The sequence below is a fragment of the Ranitomeya imitator genome, chromosome 8 (genome assembly GCF_032444005.1).
Source record: "Ranitomeya imitator isolate aRanImi1 chromosome 8, aRanImi1.pri, whole genome shotgun sequence".
Taxonomy (NCBI): Eukaryota; Metazoa; Chordata; class Amphibia; order Anura; family Dendrobatidae; genus Ranitomeya; species Ranitomeya imitator.
Window position 1 is genome coordinate 127,125,401 of NC_091289.1, and position 24,097 is coordinate 127,149,497.

General features: G+C 50.2%; 1 protein-coding gene across 1 annotated transcript in view; it reads left to right on the forward strand.

Annotated features, from left to right (window-relative positions):
- Positions 1–11,698: 11,698 nt before the first annotated feature.
- ZBTB41 (zinc finger and BTB domain containing 41) overlaps positions 11,699–24,097 on the forward strand; it is a 68,602-nt gene continuing 56,203 nt past the window's right edge. The window contains exons 1-2 of the mRNA XM_069737365.1: positions 11,699–13,052; positions 13,136–13,343. Of these exons, the coding sequence (XP_069593466.1) occupies positions 12,029–13,052; positions 13,136–13,343 (1,232 nt within the window). The 5' untranslated portion in view covers positions 11,699–12,028. The remainder of the gene's footprint in view (positions 13,053–13,135; positions 13,344–24,097) is intronic.

Consider the following 24,097-nt stretch of genomic DNA (forward strand, 5'->3'; position numbering starts at 1 on the left):
ATGCGCTGCTCCCATCCTGCGTCCCCATCCTGTGATGCGCTGCTCCCATCCTGCGTCCCCATCCTGTCATGTGCTGCTCCATCCTGCGTCCCCATCCTGTCATGTGCTGCTCCATCCTGCGTCCCCATCCTGTCATGTGCTGCTCCCATCCTGCGTCCCCATCCTGTCATGCGCTGCTCCATCCTGCGTCCCCATCCTGTCATGCACTGCTCCCATCCTGCATCCCCATCCTGTGATGCGCTGCTCCCATCCTGCGTCCCCATCCTGTCATGTGCTGCTCCATCCTGCGTCCCCATCCTGTCATGTGCTGCTCCTATCCTGCGTCCCCATCCTGTCATGCGCTGCTCCCATCCTGCGTCCCCATCCTGTGATGTGCTGCTCCCATCCTGTGATGCGCTGCTCCCATCCTGCGTCCCCATCCTGTCATGTGCTGCTCCATCCTGCGTCCCCATCCTGTCATGTGCTGCTCCATCCTGCGTCCCCATCCTGTCATGTGCTGCTCCATCCTGCGTCCCCATCCTGTCATGTGCTGCTCCATCCTGCGTCCCCATCCTGTCATGTGCTGCTCCATCCTGCGTCCCCATCCTGTCATGCGCTGCTCCCATCCTGCGTCCCCATCCTGTCATGCGCTGCTCCCATCCTGCGTCCCCATCCTGTCATGCGCTGCTCCCATCCTGCGTCCCCATCCTGACATGCGCTGCTCCCATCCTGCGTCCCCATCCTGTCATGCGCTGCACCCATCCTGCGTTCCCATCCTGTCATGCGCTGCACCCATCCTGCGTCCCCATCCTTATGTGCTGCTCCATCCTGCGTCCCCATCCTGTCATGTGCTGCTCCCATCCTGCGTCCCCATCCTGTCATGCGCTGCTCCCATCCTGCGTCCCCATCCTGTCATGCGCTGCACCCATCCTGCGTCCCAATCCTTATGTGCTGCTGCATCCTGCGTCCCCATCCTTATGTGCTGCTCCATCCTGCGTCCCCATCCTTTCATGTGCTGCTCCATCCTGCGTCCCCATTCTGTTATGTGCTGCTCCCATCCTGCGTCCCCATCCTGTGATGCGCTGCTCCCATCCTGCGTCCCCATCCTGTCATGTGCTGCTCCATCCTGCGTCCCCATCCTGTCATGTGCTGCTCCATCCTGCGTCCCCATCCTGTCATGTGCTGCTCCCATCCTGCGTCCCCATCCTGTCATGCGCTGCTCCATCCTGCGTCCCCATCCTGTCATGCACTGCTCCCATCCTGCGTCCCCATCCTGTGATGCGCTGCTCCCATCCTGCGTCCCCATCCTGTCATGTGCTGCTCCATCCTGCGTCCCCATCCTGTCATGTGCTGCTCCATCCTGCGTCCCCATCCTGTCATGTGCTGCTCCTATCCTGCGTCCCCATCCTGTCATGCGCTGCTCCCATCCTGCGTCCCCATCCTGTGATGTGCTGCTCCCATCCTGTGATGCGCTGCTCCCATCCTGCGTCCCAATCCTTATGTGCTGCTGCATCCTGCGTCCCCATCCTTATGTGCTGCTCCATCCTGCGTCCCCATCCTTTCATGTGCTGCTCCATCCTGCGTCCCCATTCTGTTATGTGCTGCTCCCATCCTGCGTCCCCATCCTGTGATGCGCTGCTCCCATCCTGCGTCCCCATCCTGTCATGTGCTGCTCCATCCTGCGTCCCCATCCTGTCATGTGCTGCTCCATCCTGCGTCCCCATCCTGTCATGTGCTGCTCCCATCCTGCGTCCCCATCCTGTCATGCGCTGCTCCATCCTGCGTCCCCATCCTGTCATGCACTGCTCCCATCCTGCGTCCCCATCCTGTGATGCGCTGCTCCCATCCTGCGTCCCCATCCTGTCATGTGCTGCTCCATCCTGCGTCCCCATCCTGTCATGTGCTGCTCCATCCTGCGTCCCCATCCTGTCATGCGCTGCTCCCATCCTGCGTCCCCATCCTGTCATGCGCTGCTCCATCCTGCGTCCCCATCCTGTCATGCACTGCTCCCATCCTGCGTCCCCATCCTGTGATGCGCTGCTCCCATCCTGCGTCCCCATCCTGTCATGTGCTGCTCCATCCTGCGTCCCCATCCTGTCATGTGCTGCTCCATCCTGCGTCCCCATCCTGTCATGTGCTGCTCCATCCTGCGTCCCCATCCTGTCATGTGCTGCTCCATCCTGCGTCCCCATCCTGTCATGCGCTGCTCCCATCCTGCGTCCCCATCCTGTCATGCGCTGCTCCCATCCTGCGTCCCCATCCTGTCATGCGCTGCACCCATCCTGCGTCCCAATCCTTATGTGCTGCTGCATCCTGCGTCCCCATCCTTATGTGCTGCTCCATCCTGCGTCCCCATCCTTTCATGTGCTGCTCCATCCTGCGTCCCCATCCTGTTATGTGCTGCTCCCATCCTGCGTCCCCATCCTTATGTGCTGCTCCCATCCAGCGTCCCCATCCTTATGTGCTGCTCCATCCTGCGTCCCCATCCTGTTATGTGCTGCTCCATCCTGCGTCCCCATCCTTATGTGCTGCTGCATCCTGCGTCCCCATCCTTATGTGCTGCTCCATCCTGCGTCCCCATCCTGTTATGTGCTGCTCCATCCTGCGTCCCCATCCTTATGTGCTGCTGCATCCTGCGTCCCCATCCTTATGTGCTGCTCCATCCTGCGTCCCCATCCTTTCATGTGCTGCTCCATCCTGCGTCCCCATCCTGTTATGTGCTGCTCCCATCCTGCGTCCCCATCCTTATGTGCTGCTCCCATCCTGCGTCCCCATCCTTATGTGCTGCTCCCATCCCGCGTCCCCATCCTTATGTGCTGCTCCCATCCTGCGTCCCCATCCTTAGGTGCTGCTGCATCCTGCGTCCCCATCCTTATGTGCTGCTGCATTCTGCGTCCCCATCCTTATGTGCTGCTCCATCCTGCGTCCCCATCCTTATGTGCTGCTGCATCCTGCGTCCCCATCCTTATGTGCTGCTCCATCCTGCGTCCCCATCCTTATGTGCTGCTCCATCCTGCGTCCCCATCCTTATGTGCTGCTCCATCCTGCGTCCCCATCCTTATGTGCTGCTCCATCCTGCGTCCCCATCCTGTTATGTGCTGCTCCATCCTGTTATGTGCTGCTCCATCCTGCGTCCCCATCCTTATGTGCTGCTGCATCCTGCGTCCCCATCCTTATGTGCTGCTGCATCCTGCGTCCCCCATCCTTATGTGCTGCTCCATCCTGCGTCCCCATCCTTATGTGCTGCTGCATCCTGCGTCCCCATCCTTATGTGCTGCTCCATCCTGCGTCCCCATCCTTTCATGTGCTGCTCCATCCTGCGTCCCCATCCTGTTATGTGCTGCTCCCATCCTGCGTCCCCATCCTTATGTGCTGCTCCCATCCTGCGTCCCCATCCTTATGTGCTGCTCCCATCCTGCGTCCCCATCCTTATGTGCTGCTCCATCCTGCGTCCCCATCCTGTTATGTGCTGCTCCATCCTGCGTCCCCATCCTTAGGTGCTGCTGCATTCTGCGTCCCCATCCTTATGTGCTGCTGCATTCTGCGTCCCCATCCTTATGTGCTGCTCCATCCTGCGTCCCCATCCTTATGTGCTGCTGCATCCTGCGTCCCCATCCTTATGTGCTGCTCCATCCTGCGTCCCCATCCTTATGTGCTGCTCCATCCTGCGTCCCCATCCTTATGTGCTGCTCCATCCTGCGTCCCCATCCTTATGTGCTGCTCCATCCTGCGTCCCCATCCTTATGTGCTGCTCCATCCTGCGTCCCCATACTGCCTCTGACCCGCTCGGCGCCGAGTGCTGGGGGGCCTGAGCAGGCGGGGACACCGGCGCGCTGTGGGGGTCAGGTGTCGGTATCGCCGCCAGCTCAGGCTCCCCAGCACTTACTATATTCACCTGTCCTGCGTTCCATCGCTGAGCGCCGCCATCTTCCCGGTCTCCTGGCCATGACTGTTCAGTCAGAGGGCGGCGCCGGCGCGCATTAAGCGCGTCATCGCGCCCTCTGAACTGAAGGTCACAGGCCGAAGACCGGGAAGATGGCGGCGCTCAGCGATGGAACGGGGACAGGTGAATATAGCTCATACTCACCCTCCTGGCGGTCCCTGCTTCTCTGTTGGAGATCGCGGTGTGCGTTCAGTGTGAACGCACACCGCGATCTCCCGGGAGCGTCACTCTGTGAGGCCCAGACTGCGCCGGCGCAGTCTATAAAGGCTTCGGACAGAGTGACGCTCCCAGCGTTATATTATAGATAGGGTCGGAGTCCATCTGTTATCTCCTATGACCATGGGGTGCCGTATTATGACATTGAAAGTGTTGTGCTGCTACTGTAAAAGCAAGATGTCAGCCCCCAGTGCCTTCTTTAAACTCCTATAACACACAAAATATGTTTCAATTGCATTCAAAACTTGGTTCTAACAGCATGTTATGCTAAACTACATTGATTTATCAATAATCTATAGATGTGGTACCTTCCCTTTAAGCATCCTTTAGAAATGTTATACTTGGCAATAAGACACTTTAATATCTATTACAGGTGGATAACTCAATTAAAAGGAGTCTAAGAGTACAAAATGATTGTTCATACCAAACATAGGGGCTCAGTATACCCATGTAGTGGTCTATTAGTTTTTCTTGCACTTTTCCACCTACTTGTTTTCTATCAGTCTCTCTCCTTCTCTGACTCTTGTAAAGAGACCACTGGAGCACTAAGCCTAAGGCCGGCTTCACACTTGCGAGTTTTACGGACGTAAGAGCGCAGAAACTACGTCCGTAAAACTCGCAAAACATACGGCACAATTATTCTCTATGCCCCTGCTCCTATCTGCCGTATTAAACTGATCAGTATTATACGGCTTTCTACGGCCGTAGAAAATCGCAGCATGCTGCGTTTGTCACCGTATTGCGCAAATAAAACGTCAATGAAAGTCTATGGAAGCCCCAAAAATACGGATTACACACGGACCAGCAATGTGACTTGCGAGAAATACGCAGCGGTGTTAGCGAGAAAAGCCGGTAATTCAGTGCGGTGTACAGTAAAATCACACTGACAGCTTACAGTAGAATAGGTAGAATAAATGTGCACACATAGAATAGGTATATATATATATATATATATATATATAAAATCAGTGAGACACATATATGTATATATATTAATATTTCTTCCAGCGCTAGACAGCTTTAAAGCCGGTTATTCAACCCGACATGATATGAGACCTGGTTACATACAGTAAACCATCTCGTATCACCATTTTTTTGCATATTCCACACTACTGTTAGTAGTGTGTCTATGCAAAATTTGGCCGTTCTAGCTAGTAAATTAAGGGGTTAAATGGCGGAAAAAATTGGCGTGGGCTCTTGCACAATTTTCTCCGCCAGAGTAGTAAAGCCAGTGACTGAGGGCAGATATTAATAGCCTGGAGAGGGTCCATGGTTATTGCCCCCCCCCCCCCCCCGGCTAAAAACATCTGCCCCCAGCCACCCCAGAAAAGGCACATCTGGAAGATGCGCCTATTCTGGCACTTGGCCACTCTCTTCCCATTCCCGTGTAGCGGTGGGATATGGGGTAATGAAGGGTTAATGCCACCTTGCTATTGTAAGGTGACATTAAGCCAAATTAATAATGGAGAGGCGTCAATTATGACACCTATCCATTATTAATCCAATACTAGTAAAGGGTTAAAAAAACACAAACACATTATTAAAAATTATTTTAATGAAATAAAAACAAAGGTTGTTGTAATATTTTATTTAACGCCAAAATCCAATCACTGAAGACCCTCGTTCTGTAACAAAAAAAACATAATAAACCAACAATATCCTTACCTTCCGCAGATCTGTAAAGTCCAACGATGTAAATCCATCTGAAGGGGTTAAAATATTTTGCAGCCACGAGCTTTGCTAATGCAGCAGCTCATGTCTGCAAAACCCCGGGGAATGAAGGTAAAGTAGGTCATTGACCTATATTTACCTGCATTTGCGGTGAGGCGCCCTCTGCTGGCTGTTCCTAGATCGTGGGAACTTTCCTAGAAAGCTCCCTGGCTCGAGATCATAAGAGGGCACCCTCTGCTGATTGTCCTCATATGAACTCGAGCCTGGGAGCTTTCTAGGAAAGTTCCCACGATCTAGGAACAGCCAGCAGAGGGCGCCTCACCGCAAATGCAGGTAAATATAGGTAATTGACCTACTTTACCTACATTCTGCGGGGTTTTGACTTTACAGATCTGCGGAAGGTAAGGATATTGTTGGTTTATTATTTTTTTTTTGTTACAGAACGAGGGTCTTCAGTGATTGGATTGGGCGTTAAATAAAATATTACAACAACCTTTGTTTTTATTTCATTAAAATAATTTTTAATAATGTGTTTGTGTTTTTTTAACCCTTTACTAGTATTGGATTAATAATGGATAGGTGTCATAATTGACGCCTCTCCATTATTAATTTGGCTTAATGTCACCTTACAATAGCAAGGTGGCATTTACCCTTCATTACCCCATATCCCACCGCTACACGGGAATGGGAAGAGAGTGGCCAAGTGCCAGAATAGGCGCATCTTCCAGATGTGCCTTTTCTGGGGTGACTGGGGGCAGGTGTTTTTAGCCAGTGGGGGGCCAATAACCATGGACCCTCTCCAGGCTATTAATATCTGCCCTCAGTCACTGGCTTTACTACTCTGGCGGAGAAAATTGTGCGGGAGCCCACGCCAATTTTTTCCGCCATTTAACCCCTTAATTTACTAGCTAGAACGGCCAAATTTTGCATAGACACACTACTAACATTATTGTGTGGAATATGCAAAAAAAATGGTGATATGAGATGGTTTACTGTATGTAAACCAGGTCTCATATCATGTCGGGTTTAGGAAGGAGAAAGCAAAAGCCGGTAATTGAATTACCGGCTTTCTGCTATATCGCGCTGGATGAAATATTAATATATATACATATACAGTGGGGCAAAAAAGTATTTAGTCAGTCAGCAATAATGCAAGTTCCACCACTTAAAAAGATGAGAGGCGTCTGTAATTTACATCATAGGTAGACCTCAACTATGGGAGACAAACTGAGAAAAAAAATCCAGAAAATCACATTGTCTGTTTTTTTAACAATTTATTTGCATATCATGGTGGAAAATAAGTATTTGGTCAGAAACAAAATTTCATCTTAATACTTTGTAATATATCCTTTGTTGGCAATGACAGAGGTCAAACATTTTCTGTAAGTCTTCACAAGGTTGCCACACACTGTTGTTGGTATGTTGGCCCATTCCTCCATGCAGATCTCCTCTAGAGCAGTGATGTTTTTGGCTTTTCGCTTGGCAACACGGACTTTCAACTCCCTCCAAAGGTTTTCTATAGGGTTGAGATCTGGAGACTGGCTAGGCCACTCCAGGACCTTGAAATGCTTCTTACGAAGCCACTCCTTCGTTGCCCTGGCGGTGTGCTTTGGATCATTGTCATGTTGAAAGACCCAGCCACGTTTCATCTTCAATGCCCTTGCTGATGGAAGGAGGTTTGCACTCAAAATCTCACGATACATGGCCCCATTCATTCTTTCATGTACCTGGATCAGTCGTCCTGGCCCCTTTGCAGAGAAACAGCCCCAAAGCATGATGTTTCCACCACCATGCTTTACAGTAGGTATGGTGTTTGATGGATGCAACTCAGTATTCTTTTTCCTCCAAACACGACAAGTTGTGTTTCTACCAAACAGTTCCAGTTTGGATTCATCAGACCATAGGACATTCTCCCAAAACTCCTCTGGATCATCCAAATGCTCTCTAGCAAACTTCAGACGGGCCCGGACATGTACTGGCTTAAGCAGTGGGACACGTCTGGCACTGCAGGATCTGAGTCCATGGTGGCGTAGTGTGTTACTTATGGTAGGCCTTGTTACATTGGTCCCAGCTCTCTGCAGTTCATTCACTAGGTCCCCCCGCGTGGTTCTGGGATTTTTGCTCACCGTTCTTGTGATCATTCTGACCCCACGGGGTGGGATTTTGCGTGGAGCCCCAGATCGAGGGAGATTATCAGTGGTCTTGTATGTCTTCCATTTTCTAATTATTGCTCCCACTGTTGATTTCTTCACTCCAAGCTGGTTGGCTATTGCAGAGTCAGTCTTCCCAGCCTGGTGCAGGGCTACAATTTTGTTTCTGGTGTCCTTTGACAGCTCTTTGGTCTTCACCATAGTGGAGTTTGGAGTCAGACTGTTTGAGGGTGTGCACAGGTGTCTTTTTATACTGATAACAAGTTTAAACAGGTGCCATTACTACAGGTAATGAGTGGAGGAAAGAGGAGACTCTTAAAGAAGAAGTTACAGGTCTGTGAGAGCCAGAAATCTTGATTGTTTGTTTCTGACCAAATACTTATTTTCCACCATAATATGCAAATAAATTGTTTAAAAAACAGACAATGTGATTTTCTGGATTTTTTTTTTTCAGTTTGTCACCCATAGTTGAGGTCTACCTATGATGTAAATTACAGACGCCTCTCATCTTTTTAAGTGGTGGAACTTGCACTATTGCTGACTGACTAAATACTTTTTTGCCCCACTGTATGTGTCTACTGACATACATACATATATATATATATATATATATATATATATATATACGGTATATATGTTTTTTTTTTTACACATGGATCCCTTGTATAGCCGTATGTCGGTTTTGCAAGCCTGCGATAAAAACACGCATTACGGCTGCCATACGGAGGATGCCATGCGCAAAAAACGCTGAAACACCCTGCCTACGGAGGAGCTACGGACCACTATTTTCGGGACTTTTCAGCGTAATACGGCCGTAATATACGGACCGTATTTTCATACGCTGAGGGTGAAGCCGGCCTTAAGGTACCGTCACACTCAGCGACGCTGCAGCAATATAGACAACGAACCGATCGCTGCAGCGTCGCTGTTTAGGTCGCTGTAGAGACGTCAAACACGGCAACTCCAGAACGATGCAGGAGCGATCCAGTGACGTAACGGTGACTCACTTATCGTTCTCGCTGGTTGTTAGCTCCAGGTAAAACGTTGCTGGCATCGTTGCTTTTGATGTCAAACATGACGATACACGCCGACCTGACGACGAAATAAAGTTCTGGACTTCTAGCTCCGACCAGCGATGTCACAGTGGGATCCAGGTCGCTGCTGTGTGTCAAACACGAGATCGCTATACAGGACGCTGCAACGTCACGGATCGTTGTCATTCTCTTTGCAAAGTTGCTGAGTGTGACAGTACCTTTAGAGGACATGACTTTGGGAGGGGTTGGACCTTTTAACTCCTGCAGTTTTGTTTATATAGCAGTGTAGATTTTAAGCAAGAGTGATGTTGCTTTAAGACAAAGGAGCACAGTATTTCTGTCTGTGCCTGGTGTATTACTGCGAAGAGGGTGGGGCTTATATAGGGGAGGTAACTGTCTCTCTGAGAGGATGGTGGGGATTGTCTCTCTGTGAGGGGGTGGGGCTTATATAGAGGAAGTAAACCTGTCTCTTTCTTTCACTGGATGAAATGGAGAAAACATCTCTGCAGTTTCAGGGAACTAGGGTTATCAGTTCACATTACAGCTGATAGAACATTCACCTCAGACATCGTGCATTAGTGTATTATCAGCTCCTACATCATCTATGGGGATTAATATTACCGCAGAAATTCATGTAGCCACCATCTTCCCTCACGTCTGCAGTGTCAGGGAGTGTAATACCGGGGTTATCACCTCACATTACAGATGATAGGAGCACATTCACCTCAGACATCGTGCAGACATGTCTGAGGTTTGCTGACTACATTGGGGTCACTCCTGTGAGTTCCTGCCGACATCAGAGATGCTGTAGTGAAACGCTGAACAGAGCAGCTCTCCTCCGGCCGCCTCCTCCAGCGCTGACAGGAGCAGATCTCCTCCGGCCGCCTCCTCCAGCGCTGACAGGAGCAGCTCTCCTCCGGCCGCCTCCTCCAGCGCTGACAGGAGCAGCTCTCCTCCGGCCGCCTCCTCCAGCGCTGACAGGAGCAGATCTCCTCCGGCCGCCTCCTCCAGCGCTGACAGGAGCAGCTCTCCTCCGGCCGCCTCCTCCAGCGCTGACAGGAGCAGCTCTCCTCCGGCCGCCTCCTCCAGCACTGACAGGAGCAGATCTCCTCCAGCACTGGCAGGAGCAGCTCTCCTCCGGCCGCCTCCTCCAGCGCTGGCAGGAGCAGCTCTCCTCCGGCCGCCTCCTCCAGCGCTGGCAGGAGCAGCTCTCCTCCGGCCGCCTCCTCCAGCGCTGGCAGGAGCAGCTCTCCTCCGGCCGCCTCCTCCAGCGCTGGCAGGAGCAGCTCTCCTCCGGCCGCCTCCTCCAGCGCTGGCAGGAGCAGCTCTCCTCCGGCCGCCTCCTCCAGCGCTGGCAGGAGCAGCTCTCCTCCGGCCGCCTCCTCCAGCGCTGGCAGGAGCAGCTCTCCTCCGGCCGCCTCCTCCAGCGCTGACAGGAGCAGCTCTCCTCCGGCCGCCTCCTCCAGCGCTGACAGGAGCAGCTCTCCTCCGGCCGCCTCCTCCAGCGCTGACAGGAGCAGCTCTCCTCCGGCCGCCTCCTCCAGCGCTGACAGGAGCAGCTCTCCTCCGGCCGCCTCCTCCAGCGCTGACAGGAGCAGCTCTCCTCCGGCCGCCTCCTCCAGCGCTGACAGGAGCAGCTCTCCTCCGGCCGCCTCCTCCAGCGCTGACAGGAGCAGATCTCCTCCGGCCGCCTCCTCCAGCGCTGACAAGAGCAGATCTCCTCCGGCCGCCTCCTCCAGCACTGACAGGCGCAGCTCTCCTCCAGCACTGACAGGCGCAGCTCTCCTCCAGCACTGACAGGCGCAGCTCTCCTCCAGCACTGACAGGCGCAGCTCTCCTCCAGCACTGACAGGCGCAGCTCTCCTCCAGCACTGACAGGCGCAGCTCTCCTCCAGCACTGACAGGCGCAGCTCTCCTCCAGCACTGACAGGCGCAGCTCTCCTCCAGCACTGACAGGCGCAGCTCTCCTCCAGCACTGACAGGCGCAGCTCTCCTCCAGCACTGACAGGCGCAGCTCTCCTCCAGCACTGACAGGCGCAGCTCTCCTCCAGCACTGACAGGCGCAGCTCTCCTCCAGCACTGACAGGCGCAGCTCTCCTCCAGCACTGACAGGCGCAGCTCTCCTCCAGCACTGACAGGCGCAGCTCTCCTCCAGCACTGACAGGCGCAGCTCTCCTCCAGCACTGACAGGCGCAGCTCTCCTCCAGCACTGACAGGCGCAGCTCTCCTCCAGCGCTGACAGGAGCAGCTCTCCTCCGGCCGCCTCCTCCAGCGCTGACAGGAACAGCTCTCCTCCGGCACTGACCGATGCAGCTCTCCTCCAGCACTGATCGGTGCAGCTCTCCTCCGGCCGCCTCCTCCAGCACTGACAGGTACTCCTCTCCGCCAGCCGCCGCCTCCTCCTCCAGCGCTGACAGTGACAGGTGCTGCTCTGCTCCGGCCGCCTCCTCCAGCACTGACAGGTGCTGCTCTCCTCCGGCCGCCTCCTCCAGCACTGACAGGTACTCCTCTCCGCCAGCCGCCGCCGCCTCCTCCTCCAGCGCTGACAGTAACAGGTGCTGTTCTGCTCCGGCCGCCTCCTCCAGCGCAGTGAGCGCACACTGACAGCGTCTAGTTCTGCTGCACTAAAATAATGCAGGCTCCGCCCCTTCCCGTGACGTCAGCGTCAGCAGTAGCGCCTATGGTGAAGGCTGAGCGGAAGTGACGTTCCCGGATGTGTTCCCCTGCAGTCCGCCTGTTTGTGCGGAGGACTCGGCTGCAGTCAGGTCCGGGGGTCGCTGCCGGTGGAGCGGAGGTCTGTGGCTCTGTAGTGTGGGGGGAGGCGGCCATGTGATGTGCGGACAGCGGACGTGTCTGCGGGGCCATGTACCGGGCACCCTGCGTCCTGGGCGCTGCCGGCTGTGACCCCCCACCTGAGCCCGTGTTCTGCCCCCGTGTGATGCGCTGATTACAGCTGACAGGGGCCTTTTTTAGGGTTTTAGATGTCTCTTTTAACCATTTGCTGCCTGTATAACTTTTAATATTGTTTTTAAACAATGAAGAAAAAGAGAAGATTTGGTCCAAAACCTGTTTCTCCAGTAGAAGTGGGTGATCCGGAGGCGTCCGCTGCTATGGACGGTGTCCCGGCTGATCCGACCAATGGCGTGGCTGATCCGCAGCCCCCCGATCAGAGGAAGCTCCTGAGCTCGCACCACTATAACCGGAACCTCCTGAGGTACCTGAACGATGACCGCCAGCGGCAGGGGTCCTTCTGCGATCTGCTGGTGGTGGTGGAGGGAGAGAAGTTCCCGGTGCACAGGGTGGTGGTGGCGGTGGGCAGCAGTTACTTCCACGCCTGCCTGAGTAAGACCCCCGGCACCGAGGTGCTGACTTTAGAACACGTCACCAGTGCCGTTTTCCAACATTTGCTTAACTTTTTGTACACGTCCGAGTTTTTGGTTCTGGAGAAGGAGATCAGCGCGGTGCTGGAGGCAGCAAAGTTTCTGGATATCATAGATGCCGTCACCTTGTTGGCTCCTGAGGACGAGCGTTTGTCTCTCGTCACATCGGACAATAGGCTGGAGAACAACCATAAGTGTCCTCAGTGCCAGCGCAACTTCTGTTATAAGAAGACACTGGAAAATCACATGGACCGAGCTCACCCGTGTAACAAAACGGACGATGTGAAGGACCCAGACCCCTCCACCAGGAAGTCCACCCGTCAGAGAAAGTGTCCAGCCAAGTTTGAAGATCAAGAGGATGGAGAAAGTGACTGTTCCTCAAGTAGTGACTCCTATAAGAGCAGTCAGGGTACATCCGAATCAGAGGATTCTAGCAGCGAGGGGAACGACGAGGGCAATGGAGCGGAAGAAGGGGACCAGTCTGTGCAAGAAGAAAATGGGGAGGCGGTATCGGTAGTTAGTCATGGACCAAGTGAGGATCTGGACAGGCTTGAAGAAAGGAACGACAGTCCTGGTGCTCTTGGAATCTTTCCTGATGGACTGGCTCCTATCATGTTAGAGAAAAGTAGCAAAAAGAATTTACAGTGTCCAAAGTGCGAGAAAGTGTTTGATCGAGTAGGTATGTAGTGTTTCTTACATGCCAGGAGGGGGGAGGATTGCAGGAGAGCATGGTGGTCTTCAGACTTGTCATTTACTCCCCAGGGAAATATGAAAGTCATACACGTGTCCACACGGGAGAAAAGCCCTTTGAGTGCGACATCTGCAACATGAGATACTCTACCAAATCCAACCTGACCGTCCACCGGAAGAGGCACAGTGGTGAGACCGAGCTGCCCAGGAAGGAACACAAGTGTCCATTTTGTAGCAAGCTTCATGCAAGTAGGAAGACTCTCGTTAAACATGTCAAGAGGTGAGAGACGTGTCTGGTTAGTGTCACGTCCATTTCCTGAGCTGATTGTTTTCTATGGGACGGTAAAGCAAGAGTAAAGGCTTGTTCACATGAAACTTTATTATGTTGGAAAACTCTGATGCAGAAAAACACAGATCTCCTACTTAAAGGGTTTCTCCACAAATAGTTTTAATCAACATTTTAATGAATTGATCTTGGAATAATAATAATTTCCACGATTTGATGTGTTTAAAATGTCCCTGTGCTGAGATAATCTTATAAATGTGCCCTACTGTGTAATGTCTGTCTGACTGTACAGGAACATGGTCTGATCATACCACATCTCCTGGGCAGGGGAGGAAGCCAAACACAATAACGTAAAACATTGCTTAAAAACTGGCAAGGAAGTGTTTTACCTGGCAGAATCAGCTGTGATCCCCTGCTGTCCTGTCTGTATACTCTCTTTTGATTCCTCCCCTGCTCAGGAGCTGTGGTATGATCAGACCATGTTCCTGCACGGTCAGACACACATCAGGGGACATTTGTAAGATTATCTCAGCACAGGAACATTTTTTCTTTAACACTACCAATTTGGAAATTATTATTCCAAGATCTATGGAATAAAATATACGTTGATCGTGGGAAACCCCTTTTTTAAGGGGTTTTCCTTTCCTAAACTACATGACTGCTATCACTCTGTGATTGCAGTCTTGTGAATTCTCACATTGCACTCACTGCGCACTATGAGGATTCTCCAGTGCCAGCAAAAAGGGCGCAACTGCAAATATACAATTTGAATCCAAGTGATCACATGCTGAGTCAATTGTATCCGGCTTTGAGTATACATATCGCATACTTCGGTCACATGCCCATTGTTCCCAGCGCCGACATTGGAGAATACTCAGAGTGCTCAGTGCGTGTGGTCTGAGGACTCATGAGTCTGCAGTCAGAGAGACATTATGCTGCACGTTCTGCTGAAACGAGTTACAGTTCCCCATAGAACTTCATGAGCACCAACTATCATGTCTTAACTCCATATTGGGAAAATCCATCTTCAGTGAAGACACATTTTTACATTACTGAGATAGGAGATGGCTAAGATTTTATATAGACGTGAAGCAATAGGTGGGAGGTGCTCTCTCCTCCCCAATACAGAGAATCTTATCAGCAGCATCTGTCATCTTCTATGGTCCTATTTGGGAGGCTGTTGTGAATTCTGTTGTCGGTCTCCCTCCTGTGGTCATGAATGGTACTTCGGCTGGTTCTGTCCATGGACTTCCTCTGGTGGGTGTTCCTGAGTTTCCTTTCACAGGTGACGAGGTTAATTCGTTAGCTGCTGCTCTATTTAACTCCACTTAGATCTTTGCTCCATGCCACCTGTCAATGTTCCAGTATTGGTCTAGTTCACTCCTGGATCGTTCTTGTGACCTGTCTTCCCATCAGAAGCTAAGTTCCAGCTTGTATTTCTTTGGTTTGCTATTTTTCTGTCCAGCTTGCTATTTAATTTTTTGTCTTGCTTGCTGGAAACTCTGGGACGCAGAGGGAGCGCCTCTGCACCGTGAGTCGGTGCGGAGGGTCTTTTTGCGCCCTCTGCGTGGTCTTTTTGTAGGTTTTTGTGCTGACCGCAAAGTAACCTTTCCTATCCTCGGTCTGTTCAGTAAGTCGGGCCTCACTTTGCTAAATCTATTTCATCTCTGTGTTTGTATTTTCATCTTTACTCACAGTCATTATATGTGGGGGGCTGCCTTTTCCTTTGGGGAATTTCTCTGAGGCAAGGTAGGCTTTATTTTTCTATCTTCAGGGCTAGCTAGTTTCTTAGGCTGTGCTGAGTTGCATAGGGAGCGTTAGGCGCAATCCACGGCTATTTCTAGTGTGTTTGATAGGTTTAGGGATTGCGGTCAGCAGAGTTCCCACGTCCCAGAGCTCGTCCTTATTATCAGTAACTATCAGGTCATTCCGTGTGCTCTTAACCACCAGGTCCATTATTGTCCTGACCACCAGGTCATAACAGGAGGCTCTCCTGTGATTTCCGTATGGTGTAAGAAATCAATTTAAAAAGGGTATTCTTCACTGATTGCTAGAGATGAGGACCCATGTCCCCTGTTTTCCACTAGTAGAGATGGGCAGACACCTGGATGTTTGGGTTCAGCCGAACAGTTACAAAAAGTTTGAGTACCAGAACAGGACCCGAACCTTGACCCCATTCACTTGAATTGGGGGGCGTGAACATCCAGTGTTTGCCACGCTGTCATGCAGGCAAATGGCACTTCTGATCAGCGGTAAAATCATCACCGCCGGTTAGACAACCGCGGTTCCCACTCACAGCTGTGATCGGTGGTATAAAGTTTCCTTCCGGTCACTGGTGTCCGCTGATGGGACTACTGCTTCCATCACCCGACACCTGTTGCTGCTAATAACAGTGAGAGCAAGAGTGGCTGATGGGAGTATTCGTCGTCCGGCGCCTGAGCTGTAAATAAAAAAACAAATAAAAAAACCAAAACAAACCGCGTTGGTTTCCCTGTATTTTTGATAATTAGCCAGGCAAAACTCACTGGTGGGGGCTGCAATCCTCAACTTCAGTAAGGCTGGTTATCAAAAATAGAGGGGTTCCCACACCATATTTTTTTAAATTATTTAAATAAAAAAAAGAGCCTTGGGGTCCCCCTCATTTCTAACAACCAGCCAAGCTAAAACAGATAACTGGGGGCAGGTATTCTCAGGCTGCTAAGGCGCCATGAAGGGACTCTCCCAGCCTAAAAATAGCAGCCCAGAAAAGGCGCATCTATTAAGATGCACCAATTCTGGCGCATTGCCCGGCTCTTCCCACTTGCCCTGTAGAGGTGACAAGTGGGGTTCATATTTGTGGGGATAAATCACCTTTGTATTGTCAGGTGACATCAGGCCCACAGCTTAGTAATAGAGAAGCATCTATAAGACACCTATCCATTACTAATCCTATAGTTACATGGTAAATAAAGATACAGCCAGAATAAAGTCCTTTATTTGAAATTAAATTAAACACACTTTTACTTTTTTATTTAAAAATAACAAACGCAGTTATACTTGCCTAATTCCACTGAATCCCTCGTCTCCTGTAATAAACCAAAAATAAAAAACAACAATATTCCTCACCTCTCCGTCGTTCGTTCCCACACTGTAATCCATGCCCCAGTATTGTTTTCAACCTGGACGGTACCAAGATGTGACCGTCCAGGCTGAGAACCACCGGTGAATGAGCTGCTGCGAGCACAGCATCAGTGACCAGCGGTGACCTCATCCAGGTTACCTCCGGTCACTGAGGCTGCGTCACAGCCGGGCTGCCCTGTGATGAACTTGTTGAGATCTCCGTTAGCACCGCAGTGAAATTCTCCCAGTGTACTGCGGTGGACTTGCCTCTGCATCATGAGATTTTTGCCTGGCTGGTTATCAAAAGTACAAGGGAAACAACTCAGTTTGCTTTTTAATTATTTATTTACAGCACAGACATCGGTTGATCAATACTCCCATCAGCCAATGCCTGCTCTTGCTTTTATTAGTGGCAGCAGGCGTTGGCTAATGGTAGCAGTAGTCCCATCAGCTGACACCAATGACAGGAGGCAAACATTATAGCTCCGATCACAGTTGCGCTCTCATGGTATTATTTGAGAGCATAGGACCCATGACTGACCGGTGTTGATGATTTTATCGCCGATCAGAAGCAGTGTTTGCTGCTGTCATGCACATGACAGCACGACAAAGACCCAGTTTTTGGTGGGCCGAACCTGAACAGTAACACGGACTTCCTGGTGAAGTCTGTGTTCGGTGTCAGTGCCTGAACAGTAGATGTTCAGTATGGACGCTGAACTTTACTGTTCGTGTTTGCCCATCTATCCAGTAGTCGTACCGTAGCCAGGGGGTCATTAAATGATGTGTAGTCCCATATGGTCTATGGATAGAGAGCTGAGGTTTGTGTGCGACTATCTTCATTGATACTATAGAGTTGGACTGGAGTCACGGGGACATGTGTGATTGTCGCGCCAATGGATACACTGTAAATAGTTGTGATTAATAAGCCCTAGCAGAAATGTATTGGTGTTAATGGTATGTGGTTCTATAGAGCCTTTATTTCAGGAGGCAAGTATCCAAACAGTCACTAATGTAACTTTTGCTCTCGTATTCATGACCCAAGATCACCACTATGGCTACTTTCACACTTCCGTCTTCCAAATCTGCACAGGATCCGTCAAGACTTTGAAATGACGGATCCTGTGCAGATTGTGGAAAACGTGTGCACTGGGCCCGTGTTTCTGACTGACCCGTCGAGCCTATGTGCATCTGTTGTGTAAGCGTCTTTGCAGTGGTTTTCCGCTGCAAAAACGCATACACAACACAAGCCAGGTTAAAAAAAAATAAAAAATCGCAGTATTCTCGCCTACGGGCGTTCCCGCGCAGCGATGCTCCCGGCAGCTAGCGTTCCTAGTACTACATTGCGAAATCTCGCGAGAAGTCGCAGTCTCGTGAGACCATGACTTCTCACGAGATTTCGCAATGTATTACTATGAACGCTAGCTGCCGGGAGCATCGCTGCGCGGGACTCCGGTAGGTCAGGATACTGCGATTTTTAATTTTTTTAAATTATTTTTCACATTCTATCTTGTTACTATTGATGCTCTCTTTGAAAAGACGGGACCCGTTGCTGGATTCCTGCTTTTCACAGGCAGCGACGCTCCCATAGGCTACTGTTGTAGCCAGTGACGGGCAGCGCAGGATGCGTCGCTGACCGATTTTTCCGACATGCAGAAAAAATGTTCCTCTGAACGTTTTCTCTGCCCGACGGACCTTTTTTTATGCAGGATCCAGTGAAAGACGGATGAAACGGATGGCAGTCCGTCGCTAATACAAGTCTATGGGAAAATGCAGAATCAAAAATCGATGGATTGTGACGGGCGGTTTAAAGACGTAAAAGTGAAAGAGGCCTAATACATTTCTCCTATCGGTCTTGCACATCCCCAGCCCTGCAGCAAGCGGCTCCTCATCCAGCAGAGAGTTAGGACTGTTGCTTTTCCCATGTTATGAGCAGGATCAGACTCTGTAAGTGAATGTTAAACGTACTCAAGGTTTCCGTAGATTAAGGCATCGTTCAAACCTACATTTTTGGTGTCCGTACTGCGTGGATCACAAATACTGTGTCGCTGCATTTTAATGGGAAAGTCGTTATCAAAATATAGTAGTAAATCCATGCGGTGTCATCGGTGTAAAAAAAAATTGCTCTGTGCTCCATCACATGACCTAGCGGAGCTCGCACCTGGAAGTGCTGACTTTAAGGCTTCAATAGGAAAATGGGATCCTTAATACATTAGCCCAGTGTGGTGTGGTTCAGCTTTGTACAACATGGATCATACTGGGTCCACTTGAACATGAGGCCTAATTCTCGGATCCATTCTTAAAGGGAATCTGTCACTCTTTTGAGCTTTTTGAGTTAATAATGAGTTAATAATATTGGCATACAGGTTATATACAGGTAATATTAATCATACTCCTCCTAGATGTGGCCTTGTTCAGTAAAGATCATCTTTTATAGCTTTGATCTTCCAGGCTATGGGGCTTACGCTGCCCCAAAGAGGAGACTACCTCTGGTCTTCATTATGCAAGATTTCTCCTCCCCTTCTCTTCAGTGCGTGGCCAGAAATCCCGCGCCTGTGCATTCTGTCTACCACCTCTCTTCTGCTGTGGTCCGCCCTTCTATGGATACTGTCTTCAGTTTTAATGTGGCAAGTGCCAGAGAGCCCCTGTAACTTCCAGTCGCAGTGGTCTCCTGCGCACAGTGAAGGTGAGTGCCACAATGTGCATAGGAGCGACGGCAGGCAGAATGCACAGGCGCGCGACTTGTGGCCGCGTACATGACGTGAAAGGGACATCTGAAGAGGAGAGGAGTGTAATCACACATAGCTGAATGCTGCTGTGTTGGAGGGCATGGGGGACCTGACAGGTTCCCTTTAATGAAGACCGGAAGCTGTCTTATCTTCCAGGCAGCCTATACCACAAAGCCTGGAAGTTTGAAGCTATAAAAGATGATTTTTACTGAACAAGGCATCATCCAGGAGGCATACAGGTATGATTAATCCCTTGTATACAACCTGTATGCCCATATTGTTAACTCCAAAAGCTCAAAAGGGCGACAGATTCTCTTTAAAGGGCTGTTCCCATTCCTATAGTCATAGATACCTTGTTGGATAGTGCTTGCAAAAACGAGCACTTGTGTAATCTGCAGTTTATAAAAGTTTTCCATTGTTCTTGAAGTATGAATATTTTTCTATTGTTTGCTGTTTGTTGTCTACAGTGACTTGCGAAAGTATTCACTCTCTTGGCTTTTTACTTATTTTGTTACATTACAACCTGCGTTTAAATATTTTTGTAATCAGGTTTGTGTGTGATGCATCAGTACTAAATAGTCTGTTAGTGAAGTGAGAAAAATATAGGCATAAATTTAAATTTGTGGGATTAAGTAACTAAAAATTGTCATTTCTATATGTGTTCACTAGTGATGAGCGAGTGTACTCGTTGCTCCGGTTTTCCCGAGCACGCTCTGGTGATCTCCGAGTATTTGTTAGTGTTCGGAGATTTAGATTTCATCGCAGCAGCTGCATGATTTTACGGCTGCTAGACAGCTTGATTACATGTGGGGGTTGCCTGGTTGCTAGGGAATCCCCACATGTAATCAAGCTGGCTAACAGCCGTAAATCATGCAGCTGCATCAACAAAAATAAATCTCTGAGCACTCACAAATACTCGGAGACCACTCGAGCAACGAGAATACTCACTTATCACTAGGGTTCACTTCTTTTGGTATGAAGGCCCTAACCATTTCTGGTGCAATTCCTGCAGAAAAGGTAAGGCCGGCGTCACACTGGCGTATTGCATCCGATGCGAGAGCATCGGATGCGATATGCTAATGACACTCGGCTCCTGCTCGCAGCAGAGCAGGAGCCGAGTGTCATGCGTCTGTGCTTCGATTCTCTCGCACAGGGAGGATCGGAGCACAGCTGCGGAGGAGGCGGAGAAACGAATTTCTCAATCTCCTCCATTGCTGGGGTCCGCTTATAACGCACATCATTCGGATATCATCCGAGTGGTGTGCGCTGTCTCACTCGCACCCATAGGCTTATATGAGTGCGAGTGAGCCGAGCATTTTCCTCGGTCTGAGACAATCGCAGCATGCTGCGATTGTCTCAGACCGAGGAAAAAGGCCGACAAAAAGTCGGCTGGTGGGAGCTGCCCCATAGCTTAATATTGGTCCGAGTGCAATGCGAATTTTTTTTTTTTTTTTTAATCGTGACGCCGGCCTAAGGTGTATATACTGACAGACATGTGACACTTAGATTGCACACAGGTGGACTTACTTTCACTAAGTATGTGACTTACGAAGTCCACCTGGGTGCGATCTAAGTGTTACAGTACTGTCAGTATATACACTTTACCTTTTCTGAAAAGCCACAGGGGCTGCAACACCATTACCCAAGAGGAACCACTAACCAAGCACCATGATGACCAAGGAAATCTTCAATCAAGTGAGGGACAAAGTTGTTGAGAAGTACAAGTCAGGTTTGGGTTATTTAAAAAAAAAAAAAAAAAAAGCATTAAGCTACTTACCGGTAGCGGCATTTTTCAGAGGCCCATGACAGCACCACGAGATAGGGGATCCGCCCCTTAGGAACAGGAAACCCACAGATACAAAAGGGTGGCACCTCTCCCACATATCAGTTGTATTACAGAGCCTGAGAGGACTACTGCAGTTAATGACAAGCATACACAAACATTATATACAATCAAATATATTTATATAATATTTATAAATGTTATATAAAATTTTAATATCTTTAATAAAGTAACAATCCAGATATCACACGTGAGACAATCTTCTTTTTTTTTCTTTTACATTTTAAGGAAGTGCAACCCCCACGTGAATAGGGAAGGAACTAAGGGTGCTGTCATGGGCCTCCGAAAAATGCCGCTACCGGTAAGTAGCTTAATGCTTTATTCGGGCTCCCATGACAGAACCACGAGAGATTTACAGAGATGTAAGCCACCTTAGGGAGGGACTATAGCCTGCAGCACCCTTAACCTGAAGGTGAGATCTAAGGAGAACCCTAAATCCAACCGATAGTGTTTAAAAAAGGGGATGACCATGTGGCCGCCTTACATATCTGGTCGATTGATACTCCAGACCTTTCCGCCCAGGATGATGTCATGGCTCGGGTGGAATGCGCCCTCAAATTCTGCGGAGCCGGACCCCCACCTGCTGTGTAAGCCAGAGAGATAGCCTCCCTAATCCATTTAGCTAGTATGTATTTTGATGCTCTAAAGGCCCCGTCACACATAGCGACGCTTAAGCGATCCCGACAACGATACGACCTGTCAGCAGCGATGCGGCGAACTGTAGCGACCTGTAGAACGATGTTATTTCATGATGATTCAATGGGACGTCCTGTCAGCGAGGTCGTTGGTAAGGTGTCAAACACAGCGATGTGTGTTACCCAGCGGGACCTCAACGATCAAAAAATGGTCCAGGCCATTCCGACACGACCAGCGATCTCACAGCAGGGGCCTGATCGCTGCTACGTGTCACACATAGCGAGATCGCTACTGAGGTCGCTGTTGCGTCACAAAACTTGTGACTCAGCAGCGATCTCGCTAGCGATCTCGCTATGTGAGACGGCGGCTTAAAGGTACCGTCACACTAAGCGACGCTGCAGCGATACCGACAACGATCCGGATCGCTGCAGCGTCGCTGTTTGGTCGCTGGAGAGCTGTCACACAGACAGCTCTCCAGCGACCAACGATGCCGGTAACCAGGGTAAACATTGGGTTACTAAGCGCAGGGCTGCGCTTAGTAACCCGATGTTTACCCTGGTTACCATCATTAAAGTAAAAAAACAAACACTACATACTTACCTACCGCTGTCTGTCCCCGGCGCTCTGCTTCTCTGCACTCCTCCTGTACTGGCTGTGAGCACAGCGGCCGGAAAGCAGAGCGGTGACGTCACCGCTCTGCTTTCCGGCTGCCCGGCGCTCACAGCCAGAGCAGAGAAGCAGAGCGCCAAGGACAGACAGCGGTAGGTAAGTATGTAGTGTTTGTTTTTTTACTTTAACGATGGTAACCAGGGTAAACATCGGGTTACTAAGCGCGGCCCTGCGCTTAGTAACCCGATGTTTACCCTGGTTACCGGCATCGTTGGTCGCTGGAGAGCTGTCTGTGTGACAGCTCTCCAGCGACCAAACAGCGACGCTGCAGCGATCCGGATCGTTGTCGGTATCGCTGCAGCGTCGCTTAGTGTGACGGTACCTTAGGACCTTGGAAAGATAAGAATAGCGTAGACCTTGGAAAGATAAGAATAGCGCACTATCTTTCTTCCAGTCATTAGTGACAGAGATATATTATAGAACGCATCTCCTAACATCTAGTGTATGGAGTTCTTTTTCATTAGGATTAGGGATAAAAGATGGTAGAACTATCTCCTGTGACCTGTGAAATTGGGATGCTACTTGGTTTGGCAAGTACCGTATATACTCGAGTATAAGCCGACCCGAGTATAAGCCGACCCCCCTAATTTTGCCACAAAAAACTGGGAAAACTTATTGACTCGAGTATAAGCCTAGGGTAGAAAATGCAGCAGCTACCGGTGAATTTCAAAAATAAAAATAGATGCTCCATACCGTTCATTATTGCCCCATAGATGCTCCATATACAACTGTGCTATATAGAATGCTCTGCACCGTTGATTATGGCCCCATAGGTGCTCCTTAGAATGCTGTGCCCCATATATGCTCTGCACCTTTGATTATGGCCCCATAGATGCCCCTTATAATGCTGTGCCATATATGCTCTGCACCATTGATTATGGCCCCATAGATGCTCCTTATAATGTTGTGCCATATATGCTCTGTACCTTTGATTATGGCCCCATAGGTGCTCCTTATAATGCTGTTCCATATATGCTCTGCACCTTTGATTATGGCCCCATAGATGCTCCTTATAATGCTGTGCCATATATGCTCTGCACCTTTGATTATGGCCCCATAGGTGCCCCTTATAATGCTGTGCCATATAGAATGCGGCTGCAATAAAAAAAAAAAATCACATACTCACCTCTCTTCTCAGGACGCCGGCGCTTTCAATAATTACCTGCTCCTCTGCGGCTCCGTCTCCAGCACTGACGCTCAGCAGAGGGCGCGCACTGACTACGTCACAGCGCCCTCTAACCTGAGCGTCACTGCTAGAGGACGCTGCAGACGGAGCCGCACCGGAGCGAGGAGCAGGTAATTATAGCGCTGCGCTCCCCTTACCTGCTGCGACGCGGTCCCTGCAGTCCCTGGCTTCTCCGGCGCTGCAGCTTCTTCCTGTAATTGAGCGGTCACATGGCACCGATCATTTACAGCAATGAATATGCGGCTCCTCCCCTATGGGGGTGGAGCCGCCTATTCATTTCTGTAATGAGCGGTGCCATGTGACCGCTCAGTACAGGAAGAATCTGCAGCGCCGGAGAAGCCAGGGACTGCAGGGACCGCACCGCAGCAGGTAAGTATGATTACACGGCCCCCGCTCCCCCTCCCCTGCCGACACCCGGTTTATGACTCGAGTATAAGCCGAGAGGGGAACTTTCAGCCCAAAAAAATGGGCTGAAAGTCTCGGCTTATACTCGAGTATATACGGTAAGCTGGGTCCGGCCTGAGGATTACCCTATCCTGTAAGAATTCCGTATACGGGGGAAGTCTGGAAAGTGCCTGGATGTCTCCTA